Below are 10,492 nucleotides of genomic sequence, written 5' to 3' on the forward strand. Positions count from 1 at the left end.
TAGCCTCTTCCCCATATCCGTATTTACTGATTTTAAAAGTTAATTTGAATGCACTATAATGTAGTGCATAACATAATCTTAAAATCTTAAATATAGTTGCAGGATTGCTTTTGATTGTTGTCAGATACAACTAATAACATTTATAATAACTGATATAATAATCTCTCTCTCCCTCTCTCTGTTTGTAGGCTCTGTACATGGTTCCTGTGCTGCTCTCTGTGATCGTCATTGCTGCCTTCCAGGTGCCAGCCTTCAACGACAGGCTGAATCTAGGAGCAGTCACACTGCTGCTGGTGCTCTTTGGGTTCGTATTAAAGATGGGAAAATGCATTTAAGGTTTAAACAGCATGGCCTTGGATATCAAAAGGAATATCACAATTTGGTCAAAATGTTATAGAAATAGAAACTTAATCTATTTTAAGAAAGAATTCTGTTAAGAAGGAATTCCCAGTTTCCAATGTGTTTGGGAATTGCAAACCTTTGCTTGGGAATTAAATATCTGTGTGTCAGCACCTGCACATCACCATTTGAAGTTTAGTGCTGCGCACCAGACGATGATTAGAGCTGCACTGGCAGCGTGGGCGTCTGTGGATGCGATTTGCCCACTCGGCTGCCCGGCTAATCGGCCCCGGGGGCTTGGGTCAGTGCTGTGGCGGCTGGCCCTCGCGCTGCAGAATCTGGGGTGGAGTGGGTGTCCTGGCACGCTGCGGGAGCTCGGCAGCTCCGGCATATCCGGCTCGCCAGCCCATAAATTAGCCCCCAGCGGCGCTGTCCGCGTGTGCGCTTTCACCCCGAGCTGCTTAATTGCTTTTGTTTGGCATCCATGCGTTAGATGGAAAACTCGCCCTACCCCACACGCACACGGTCTCGCTCACTCACTCACACACACACACACACACACACACACACACACACACACACACACACACACACACACACACACACACACACTCCCCCCTGTTTAAGCACATCCTCTTCCTTGACCCCCCCTCCACCCCAATCACAGAGAGTAATGAATAAAAAAGCAGATCATTTTGTAGTGCAGAAAAGCCTCACTGCGCGAGAGCAGATGAAGTCATTTATCTTCCACTCTCTTAGCTCAGCTTGGGAACAGTTTTTCCATTCTTTCTTCCTTTTTTTTTTACATCCCTCCTTTTAGATACCGTTCAAGTGGGCATTTCTCCTTCGTAATTTTCCTCCTCAGCTGTCTTCGGTCCCTCCTTGCTTTCGCCTGCCTGTTTTAACTTCAGGGCTCTTTTACAGGTTTGCAAGCTTCCCCTGGATGTACCTCCTCTCATCCCTGTTTAAAGACACAGAGATGGCCTTCATCAGCTATGTGTGCATCAACCTCTTCATCAGTTTGAACACCATCATTTCCACAGCTATCCTCTACTTCCTAGGACAGCTCATCCACACTGATGAGGTACGGACCGGCCATTAGAGCAGTTTAATGGAGGCACTGCATCAGAAACGACGCTTTCTTCACCGTGTATATGGGTCACATGAGAGTTTGACTTATTTATTATAAGCATATTACAGGTTCAACATATTTTCTGCATTCTATGTTGCTTATCATACCACATGCATTCAACATATGTCTGTTACATCTTCAACAAGGACGCAACACACTACAGACTACAATACCCATAAACCTCTTGTTCGTTCCAAGTGTCACCCGTGTCTTGTTTTCCCATGTGTTTCCCTATATAAGCATTTACATTTACCTTTACGGCATTTAGCAGACACTCTTATCCAGAGTGACTTACAAAAGTGCTTTGTCATTTACTCATAGAATATCCTAGTACAGTACAGTAGGTTAGAATCAAACATACCAATGAACTAGAATACTGTAGAATACAGGGATGAATGCTGATACCTAGAAGTGCAAAATACATAAGGTCTATCTTAAACAATGATAAGTGCTATAAACAATAAGTGCTAGAGTTTGTTAAACAACATAAACAATACCCTACAATAAGTACTAAATTAGTCAGTCAATATGGGAGCAGTGTCAGTTGTCCTTTAAATATTCTGCAGATAGATGGATCTTCAGTCTGCGTTTGAGCCTGTTACAGGTTAAGCCTGTACCATTCATTTGGTCATTGCGAAGTCAGCCAATTGAGTTCAAGCTGTTATGTCTGTTACATTTATTTTGTCTTTCTGGTTTTGCCAGTTCACCTGGCTTTTGCTGTCTTGCCTGTCCCTATGTTGGTAATTGTACACTGGATTAACGATTTCTGGATCGTGAACTCTGACCATTTTGTGACTACATTTTTGGATTATCCCTAAATTTTGAAACGAAGCCTGTTTTATTACAATCAACTCAAAACCTGGCAACGTCCATACTGCAATATGTCCAAGCAAAAGTGTTATAGTGCAACTGGATGTATGTTGTACACCAAAAAATGACTTGAGGAAAACAAAATTTCATTGGACATTTCAGCTACATAAAGACTATAGCATACATGTAACATTTGAATACACACAAATCACTTTTATATGTATATAATGGAGAAAAACAACAAATACGGCCAGCGGATCTCCTCCGGCCGCCGGTGGCGTGTTCTGAGGTTAACGAAGGAGAAAATTAGCTAACCATCCCATCATCACCTCACCACTCCTCTTTTTTCCCCCGGCAGCGCGTCCTGACGGTGTACCACGCCATGAGCGCCGTGTTCCTGATCTTCCCCCAGTTCAGCTTCGGGAACGGGCTGGTGGAACTGGCCCGGGTGGACATGCAGCGGCAGATCCTCAGCGCGTATGGCGTGGATGCCTACAAGGACCCGTTCGGCATGGACGTGCTGGGGTGGATGCTGGTCTCCCTATTCTTGCAAGGGTTCGTCTGCTTCACCCTGCGGCTGCTGCTCAACAGATGGCTCCTCCAGAGAGTCCGGTGAGACCCCAGGATCTGCAATGTTGTGTGGAGTTCAAATTTGAACTTTGATGAACTTTAGCAAAGTGTTGCTCCTTGATTCCGCAGTGGTAAATAATGTAAGATAAAAGAGTAGTGTTATTGCAGATGCAAAACTATAGAGGATTTTGGATGTACATCGTATTGGTTATTGAACTTGTGGGTTTTTGTAAGGAAGTAGAGAAATGGTTGCTGTCAATTGTTTACTGCTCCTCATAAATTAATGCGAACACCAGTTTTCTACTGCAAAAAGACATCTTGTTTTCATTATTTTAGCTATTTAGAAATCATTTCATCAGATTAAAACATTTCATGGTCCAGTTCCATCTTAAATCTCAAGATCACTTCTCGCACTTCTGTCCCTGACAAGGCGTTTCTTCTGCTGGAGGAAGTGGGAGCCCAGGACAGGAAACTGCGAGGAGGACGAGGACGTCCTGGCTGAATGCCAGCGCGTGAGCACTGGCGCTGCTGTGTCCGATCTGCTACAGGTCAAACAGCTCACTAAAGTCTACCAGCATATGAACCGGCGCGTGCCAGCCGTGCAGGAGCTGTCCTTTGGCATTCCAGCAGGGGAGGTCAGTGTTGATTCAGAAGCGCTTTATAGATCAGCCATCAATTACTGTTTCATTCCATGCAGTAATCCTTATAACATTGTTAGTGAACATCTTTGCACTAATAAAAATTTTGTTTCATATTTGGACTGGCAATTTTCTAGTGGTCTTGAGTGTTAGCAATACCTCTGTAATCACTGGAAGTCCTGAAAACTTGAGCACTTTTTAATATGACATAATACTAATATTCTCATCGAGGGGAAACATGATGGTAAAATTTCGTGTGCTAGCCGATGCAGAAAGACCTGACCGGCCTCTCGGTCGTTGTAGTGTTTCGGACTGTTAGGCGTAAATGGAGCGGGAAAGACGACCACGTTCAAGATGCTCACAGGAGAAGTCAGCCCCACACACGGCTCTGCGCATGTCTGCGCCTGGGACGGGTGAGCACATTGCCTCCGTTTTCACTATTCATCACGACTTACCATTATTTTCTCAGGCATACAGCATGTGTCACTGGAGAAGCAGACACTGGTATCGAGAATTCCAGCAGTAATGCTGCTTGTGTTTCCAGGAGAATGGTCAACATCATGGATAGCAGGACAGAGGGTGTCAACATTGGCTACTGCCCCCAGGTGGATGCCCTGGATGACTTCATGACAGGAGAAGAGCATCTCTACTTCTACGCCCGCATCAAGGGTGTCACCAAGAGAGAGACCGACCGGGTGAGACAGCTGCTTTGTCTCTGTTTGCCAGTCAGATCAGTGGTATGTGCAGTCCCAGTCCTGGGGCATCACTGCCCTGCCACCAGTGTTCCACACATCCTATTCACCTCATCAGCTAATGAGCTGAGGGCAGTGAGATGTGCAGTGAGGCACCAGGGGAGTGAGATGTGTGGTGATGCAACAGGGGAGTGGAATGTGTCATGATGCACCAGGGGAGTGAGTTGTACAGTACCGTGAGCCACCAGTACCTGGTGCCAGGCCTCTGGGAAAACCAGCAGGCATCTATATTAGTTGTCAATTTTGTTTTATACACACACTAGTCCTTGTCTTTTGCCTCATACTTGCAGCAATACACACACAGCCAGCCTCCATGGATTTTTTTTTTTAAAACACCACATTCCTCTCAGGCTCTTGGATCTGCTTTTTCTTTGTCAGCAGCTGGCAGGTCAATGACTTCTTTCCACAAAGTTCTAAATATAAGGCAGAGCTGGACTGGATTCACTGGGGTATTGCCCTTCTTCTCAGTGGTAGAACACAAGGAGCTTGGTAGGGGCAGAATATCGAAGGGCGGGTTCTTCTCCACATCGATTAGAAAGGAAGTTAATTAATCTCCCATCCCCCGCTGCATTCTTGGGAATTAACACTTCTGGAAAATCTGCCTTGGGCTGCACTAGAGGAATATCCATTAGCCTTAAACAACCAGGAGAAATGGGATTTATTAGGGACGTCATTTACTAATGACCGCGCATTTGGAATTAAATAAAAAAGGTGTGACGGTTAAGGTGAGCGGTGCATCTCTGAGAGATTTATCACTGAAGTCCTGAGTACACACATATGGGCTAGTGTGGGGATCGTTTGTCATTAGGATGTCCTGTCTGTGCCTTCTCACAGTGCTCTTTTGATTTTGAGAGCTGATTCTTTTTGTCATGATCAAAGACTGATAAAACAAAAATGATTGACATGATCATGGGGGACATCTGTTGACCATGTGCATCGGGAGACTGTCCTGTTATAGTTTGCATCAGGTGGTTAAACCATCTAACACAGCTGGAAGCATCGGCTTCTCCCCTTTGAACGCTAAGACAAATGGAAACGGAACAGCTTCGAAGCTTTTCATAAGGTATGTCATCTCAAGGAACATGCGCTGACTCATTCACTTGAAGTCGAAGTGAGATTGCTCCCACACTGCCAACAGGAAAATAAGGTAAACTGTCATAGAAAAGGAAATCCTAAACCTTAATGAAGACATTATCTTGTCATTAAAAGCTTTTTGGAAGAAGAGAACGATTTGTGAGCTATATCTGCCTTCTGTTGCTATAGCTGCTACCTCAGTGGCTCTGTGGTTTGGCCCATTAGCTAAGATTAGAGATAGACTGAGAAGAATCCTGTTTGAAATACTGATGACCTGTGGCAAATGTGCTCTCCCCGTCTAACAGCAAATGTAGAGGGGTAATGTAAACCTGCTGAAAACCAAAGCTTCTCATGGTTTGTCGCAGGTCTGACTTTGACTTCAGAGTTGCTAAGCTCTCTACGTATAGGAATCCAGCTGATTAACTGGATGCAGCGATGTGCTTTCATGGTGCTTCAGATTTTTACAGTCATTTAATCAAAACTGTTGAAAGTGATTCATTACAGTGTAGAGTTCATATGATCAATGTGGTAGTCCAACTTCAGAAACCTTTTTGTGTGCAATTACTGCTTCAATAAACTGAAAAGAAAAAAAAAACCTGTAGCTGAGAGGAAAAAAGTGTAAAACCAATGTAAAATGTATTTTTTAGTTTAACTAGCGAAAGTTACCCTGAAAGTCAACTTATTTTATCTCAGAGTTTTTAAAAAGCTCTGCATTTGTGGTCTGCAGGTTGTGAACTATCTTTTGAATAAACTTGAGCTGAACGACCACAGACGCGTCACCAGTGAACACTACAGCTGCGGAACCCGACGGAAACTCTCCACTGCGCTGGCTCTGATTGGACAGCCACAGATCCTGCTGCTGGTATCTACCTCCTCCCCTCTCCCTAATGCAGTTTACAGTGTATAATAGAAATTTCTCCATTCTGTGCCTATTTCAATCTTTCTGTCAGTTTATTCTGGCCCACCTGTCAGCAGTTCCACCCACTGGTGCTGTGAAAGGAATTGTTTTCTGGAAGATTCATTGGATGGTGTAATTTACCACCACTTTTGCGGATTACATAGTGTCGCCATACTGCTGTTTGCTGCCCATAGCCTTGGGCAGGGTGAACACTGACCTGTTTCCCCCACCCATCCTCGTTGCCCAGGACGAGCCCAGCTCGGGGATGGACCCCCATTCGAAACGGCACCTCTGGAAGATCATTGCTGAGGAGGTGATGGGAAAATGTGCCGTGGTTCTGACATCACACAGGTATGCACATGTGACGTGGACGTCACATAAAGCCCTGGGAGGCGGAAGGCTGTCTCTTCCAATCTCGGGATTTGAATTCTTGTGTATTCCTTTCTTTTCCATTCAATAAAAATGTCATTAAGATGTATATGCAGAGGCATAGCTTTACATCAATAACTGCAGAGCTCTTTTAGGAAACTGCTTGCAGGAATAAGAAAAGATTAAAGCTCTGAAATGGGTCTTCAGTTCCCATTTAAAATATTACCTGAGAAGGGACTGATGTGCATCTAACTCAATTTGTTGTATTTGCCCATTTCAGTATGGAGGAGTGTGAGGCTTTGTGTACTCGTCTGGCTATAATGGTGCAAGGTCAGTTCAGATGTCTGGGCTCCTTACAGCACATCAAGAACAGGTCAGTGGCCCCTCTCTCCTGCCTCCACTGACTCATTAGTCACCACTTTCCCTCTATCTGTCCTCTCTTGTTCTCCTCTTCACCCTGAGCTGTGCACCAGACCAAAACCCCTTGCCGACAGCAGTCAGTTCTTGCTCCACTGATGGAGACGTGGCTTACCTGAGTCCATCCCACCAGGTTTGGCAGTGGCTTCACTGTGAAGATGTACCTGGCTGGTGCCTCGTGTGAAGTAGATGCCATCACCGGATTCATGGAGGAACATTTTCCCAGCACTTACCTTAAGGTGAAGTCACTTATCAGGGAAAGAGCTGACAAGTTCATACAAATCTTCTTATAAATCGGAGCACTCTGTGAACTAGCTCAGGAACCATTGTAAAGCAGATCTGCTGGGTCTTTCCCTGGCAGGTGCTGTAAGCTGTAGGCTATAAGTCAATTGACCTGCTCTCGCTCTCGCTCTCTCTCTCTCTTTTAAACTCTAGCTCTTTAAGGGATCTTGAATGTGGAGTTTAGAGCAGGTGTTCTCATTCTAGTCCTGGGTCTCCCATGGACTGCACACACCGTGTGCTCCAACACAGCTGACATAGCTGCTGAAATGTTTACTACAACCCGAGTGTGTCCCAGTAGGGAAAACACACAAAAACATGCGGTGCTCAAGGTCCCCAGTGCCGGGACTGGAAAGTAATGGTTTTCAAGTAAAGACCAGTAGTGTGCACTGCTTATTAGTGCTTTTAGTGCTGTAAGACCTCACGATTTTTGTGTTTGCACAGGACCATCATCTGGCTATGGTGGAGTACCATGTTCCAGTGGCTCCTGGTGGCGTGGCCGATATTTTTGACCAGTTGGAGTCTAACAAGGCTACTCTGCAAATCAAACACTTCTCCGTGTGCCAGACCACATTGGATGAGGTGAGAACTGCGAAAAGGGGCAAAGCAGGAGGACGGAAGTCTGAGAAACGTTGATTTCTGTGCAGATTAAAATATCTGTACCTGTTAGGGAGAGAAAGAAAGCAAGTAGGAAAGAAAAAAAACAACAAAGGATGGATAAATTAACTAACCGTGGCACTGAGACTAACAGAAAAGGCTAACTTTTGGCTTGCATCCACAGGTCTTCATTAACTTTGCTTCGGGAAAAGTGGATACGGACTCTGACTCCCCGGATGTCAGACTCTGACCCGGAACGTCATCACTGATTCAGTATTGCTGACAAGTGAACACGGATTAAAATGGATTGCGCCAAATGATAATGAAACACAAATGATGATAAAAAACAAAATTAAAATACAGTAACTGAAGACTATATCCTAATCCTAATGCTAGGAAAGAGAAATATTTAATTCGGTTATTTTATTGTTTTCTTTTAATGAAATAATTAAGTTTACGAATAAACCTGTTTCTTAGGTTCTTTCTGTATGTCTAGGGATGCCATTCTAAACTACTCAGGCCAGAAGTACTTTGTTAATACTTATGAAATATCAAAAAATAATATACCATGTGAAGGTTTGTGAAATCATGAAGGCAAAGTAGCCAAATGGGTCTTTCCAGATGTGTCTTTTCTATAATTCTCTATAGTTCTTGTAGTAGTCTATGCAAATGTAATTATGACATAAGAATGTAAAATGTCAGCTTGCTCTCGCTGGGACATTGGGGTAGAATATTTGCATTAGTTCCATTAGAATAGTTCCATTCTGCATCTTATTTAAATCCTAGCCAATCTTCACAGGGTTTCTCTTTCTTCAACAAAATCTCATTTCATTCTCTATTGTTTATTGTGACTCTAGTTTAATGATCAAAACTTAAAAAAAAACATAAACAAGCAGCCACAATTCGGTTCCTTAATACTGCATTAAATATGTATGGAGAATGAGGATCTCATCCTTTCAAACCGCTAGCAGCATTGACGCAGTGCTACTTCTTGGGTTGGTATAAATCACAAAGACCATTTTGGCTCCAAGATATAAATGATTCTTCAATGTCTCCACATATTCTGTCTCATTAATATTTCCTCTAAAGACACATCTTTCTCATGCTGAATATTTCATCAGCTCTTTCCTTATACTGCTTCAAGACACAGATCCTCGTTCTAAAAATGGACCAAACTTATTTTTACATTAAAATAATTTTTTAGATGCAGATGTTAAACTCTTGTCTTATTGTGTGTGCAGCAAGTGCCTATTTAGATCAGAACCAGAACTGTTCTAACCCTTTTGAGAAATACAATTAGTCATTGTTGGTCTTTCTGGGTTAGCGATGCATGTATGTAACTTCTATATTATATCTAAACCACTAATATAACATAATAAGTCTACATAGATAATAGAAGCCCATGTAGCTGTTTTATAGACACACCACACACACAAACACATATGTAAAATATTTGTATATATTTTTTTCCAGGGACTAACTGGAGTGTACTGTAGTAAAGTATGTCTGATGGTGTCAAAATTGCAGTGAATTACACAAAGTTCCAAGAGAAACAGGACATTTCCATTTCCATACCTCTCTCGAGGAAGTCTTCATTCTCTGTGCAAATGCCCTTAATGTTTAGTAGCTGTGAGTGATTGAGTTTTTGCAGGCTTTGGAATTTGAAGAGTTGTATTTGCCAATAGCAAGTCTGTAGGTTTATAACAGATGGTGGTATTTAAACAAGAATTTCCAGACTTAACTGAAACATCCAAAAAGGTTATCCTCATGCCAGGATGTGCTATATTCCATGTATATTATATAGTTGGGTAGAACTCGGAGAAACAGTTGGAGCTCTTCGAGTGTACATGTAGCAGTAGCAGAGGTGTCATCACTACAACTCAGAAAGACTAAGGGACCAGGTTCTGTATATTATTAAAAAATGACATTTGTGTAGGATGGCCCCATTTTAGTACCCATACTAATGCCACTTTTTTGTGAGTAGTACTTGGAGTTAAAAGTGAAACAGTTTAAAGTTAACACAAGTTCTGACAGCCTTAAGAGAGTATCTGCAGGAGGGTTCTTCATAGGACTTGCATCAGGAAAGTGTTTTAAAGTCCTCATACCCTCTTCATTAGGGATGACTGTGCGTAAACTTTTAATGTCCATTGAAAAAAGTAGGGACCTGGTAGGTAAGGTTTGTTCTTTCAGGCATTCAGGCACTTGTAGAAAATGTTTAGAGTTATTAATAAATGCAGATCAGGACTGAACAATTGGCTGAAATGCCATCCAGAAACTGGGATATAACTTCTGCAGGGCAGGACAAGCAGCTACAAGCAGCTACAATAGGATGACAAGGATCTTTTCAAGGGAGGTGTCCTGGCATGATTAATAGTGGACTTAATGTAGCACTGTAACTGTGGAGTGATGTCAGAGCTGGTCTGCCTATAAAAACTAGTATCAGAAACCTGCATGATTGCTTCTTCCTTATAAAGGTCTTTTCTCCAAACAACAGCTTCACCCTTATCAGCTGGCTTAATAACAATGTTACTCCTTTATATACAATGCCACTTGGACAGAGGCAAAGCACTGTTTCTCTGGAAACCTCTCCTTCTCTCTCTCTCTCTGTGTGTGTGTG

The 10,492-nt window shown here is 43.0% G+C and overlaps 1 protein-coding gene across 3 annotated transcripts in view; it reads left to right on the top strand.

The window, feature by feature from the left end:
• The window catches only part of abca12 (ATP-binding cassette, sub-family A (ABC1), member 12), a 58,643-nt gene extending 48,333 nt beyond the window's left edge, over positions 1 to 10,310 (top strand). For 2 of the 3 annotated variants that reach the window (XM_081713206.1, XM_081713207.1), the window contains 12 exons: positions 189 to 304; positions 1,264 to 1,423; positions 2,640 to 2,893; positions 3,282 to 3,486; positions 3,793 to 3,902; positions 4,034 to 4,184; positions 6,043 to 6,177; positions 6,461 to 6,564; positions 6,863 to 6,955; positions 7,133 to 7,238; positions 7,723 to 7,860; positions 8,060 to 10,310. In XM_081713206.1, the coding sequence (XP_081569332.1) occupies positions 189 to 304; positions 1,264 to 1,423; positions 2,640 to 2,893; positions 3,282 to 3,486; positions 3,793 to 3,902; positions 4,034 to 4,184; positions 6,043 to 6,177; positions 6,461 to 6,564; positions 6,863 to 6,955; positions 7,133 to 7,238; positions 7,723 to 7,860; positions 8,060 to 8,125 (1,638 nt within the window). In that variant the 3' untranslated portion in view covers positions 8,126 to 10,310. Of the gene's footprint in view, positions 1 to 188; positions 305 to 1,263; positions 1,424 to 2,639; positions 2,894 to 3,281; positions 3,487 to 3,792; positions 3,903 to 4,033; positions 4,185 to 6,042; positions 6,178 to 6,460; positions 6,565 to 6,862; positions 6,956 to 7,132; positions 7,239 to 7,722; positions 7,861 to 8,059 lie in introns of those variants that run through there. The other variant, XR_014123367.1, reaches the window with a different exon arrangement.
• The last annotated feature ends 182 nt before the right edge of the window (positions 10,311 to 10,492 follow it).

Source organism: Electrophorus electricus, chromosome 4 (genome assembly GCF_041902795.1).
Source record: "Electrophorus electricus isolate QZ-2024a chromosome 4, ASM4190279v1, whole genome shotgun sequence".
In the NCBI taxonomy this organism is placed as follows: Eukaryota; Metazoa; Chordata; class Actinopteri; order Gymnotiformes; family Gymnotidae; genus Electrophorus; species Electrophorus electricus.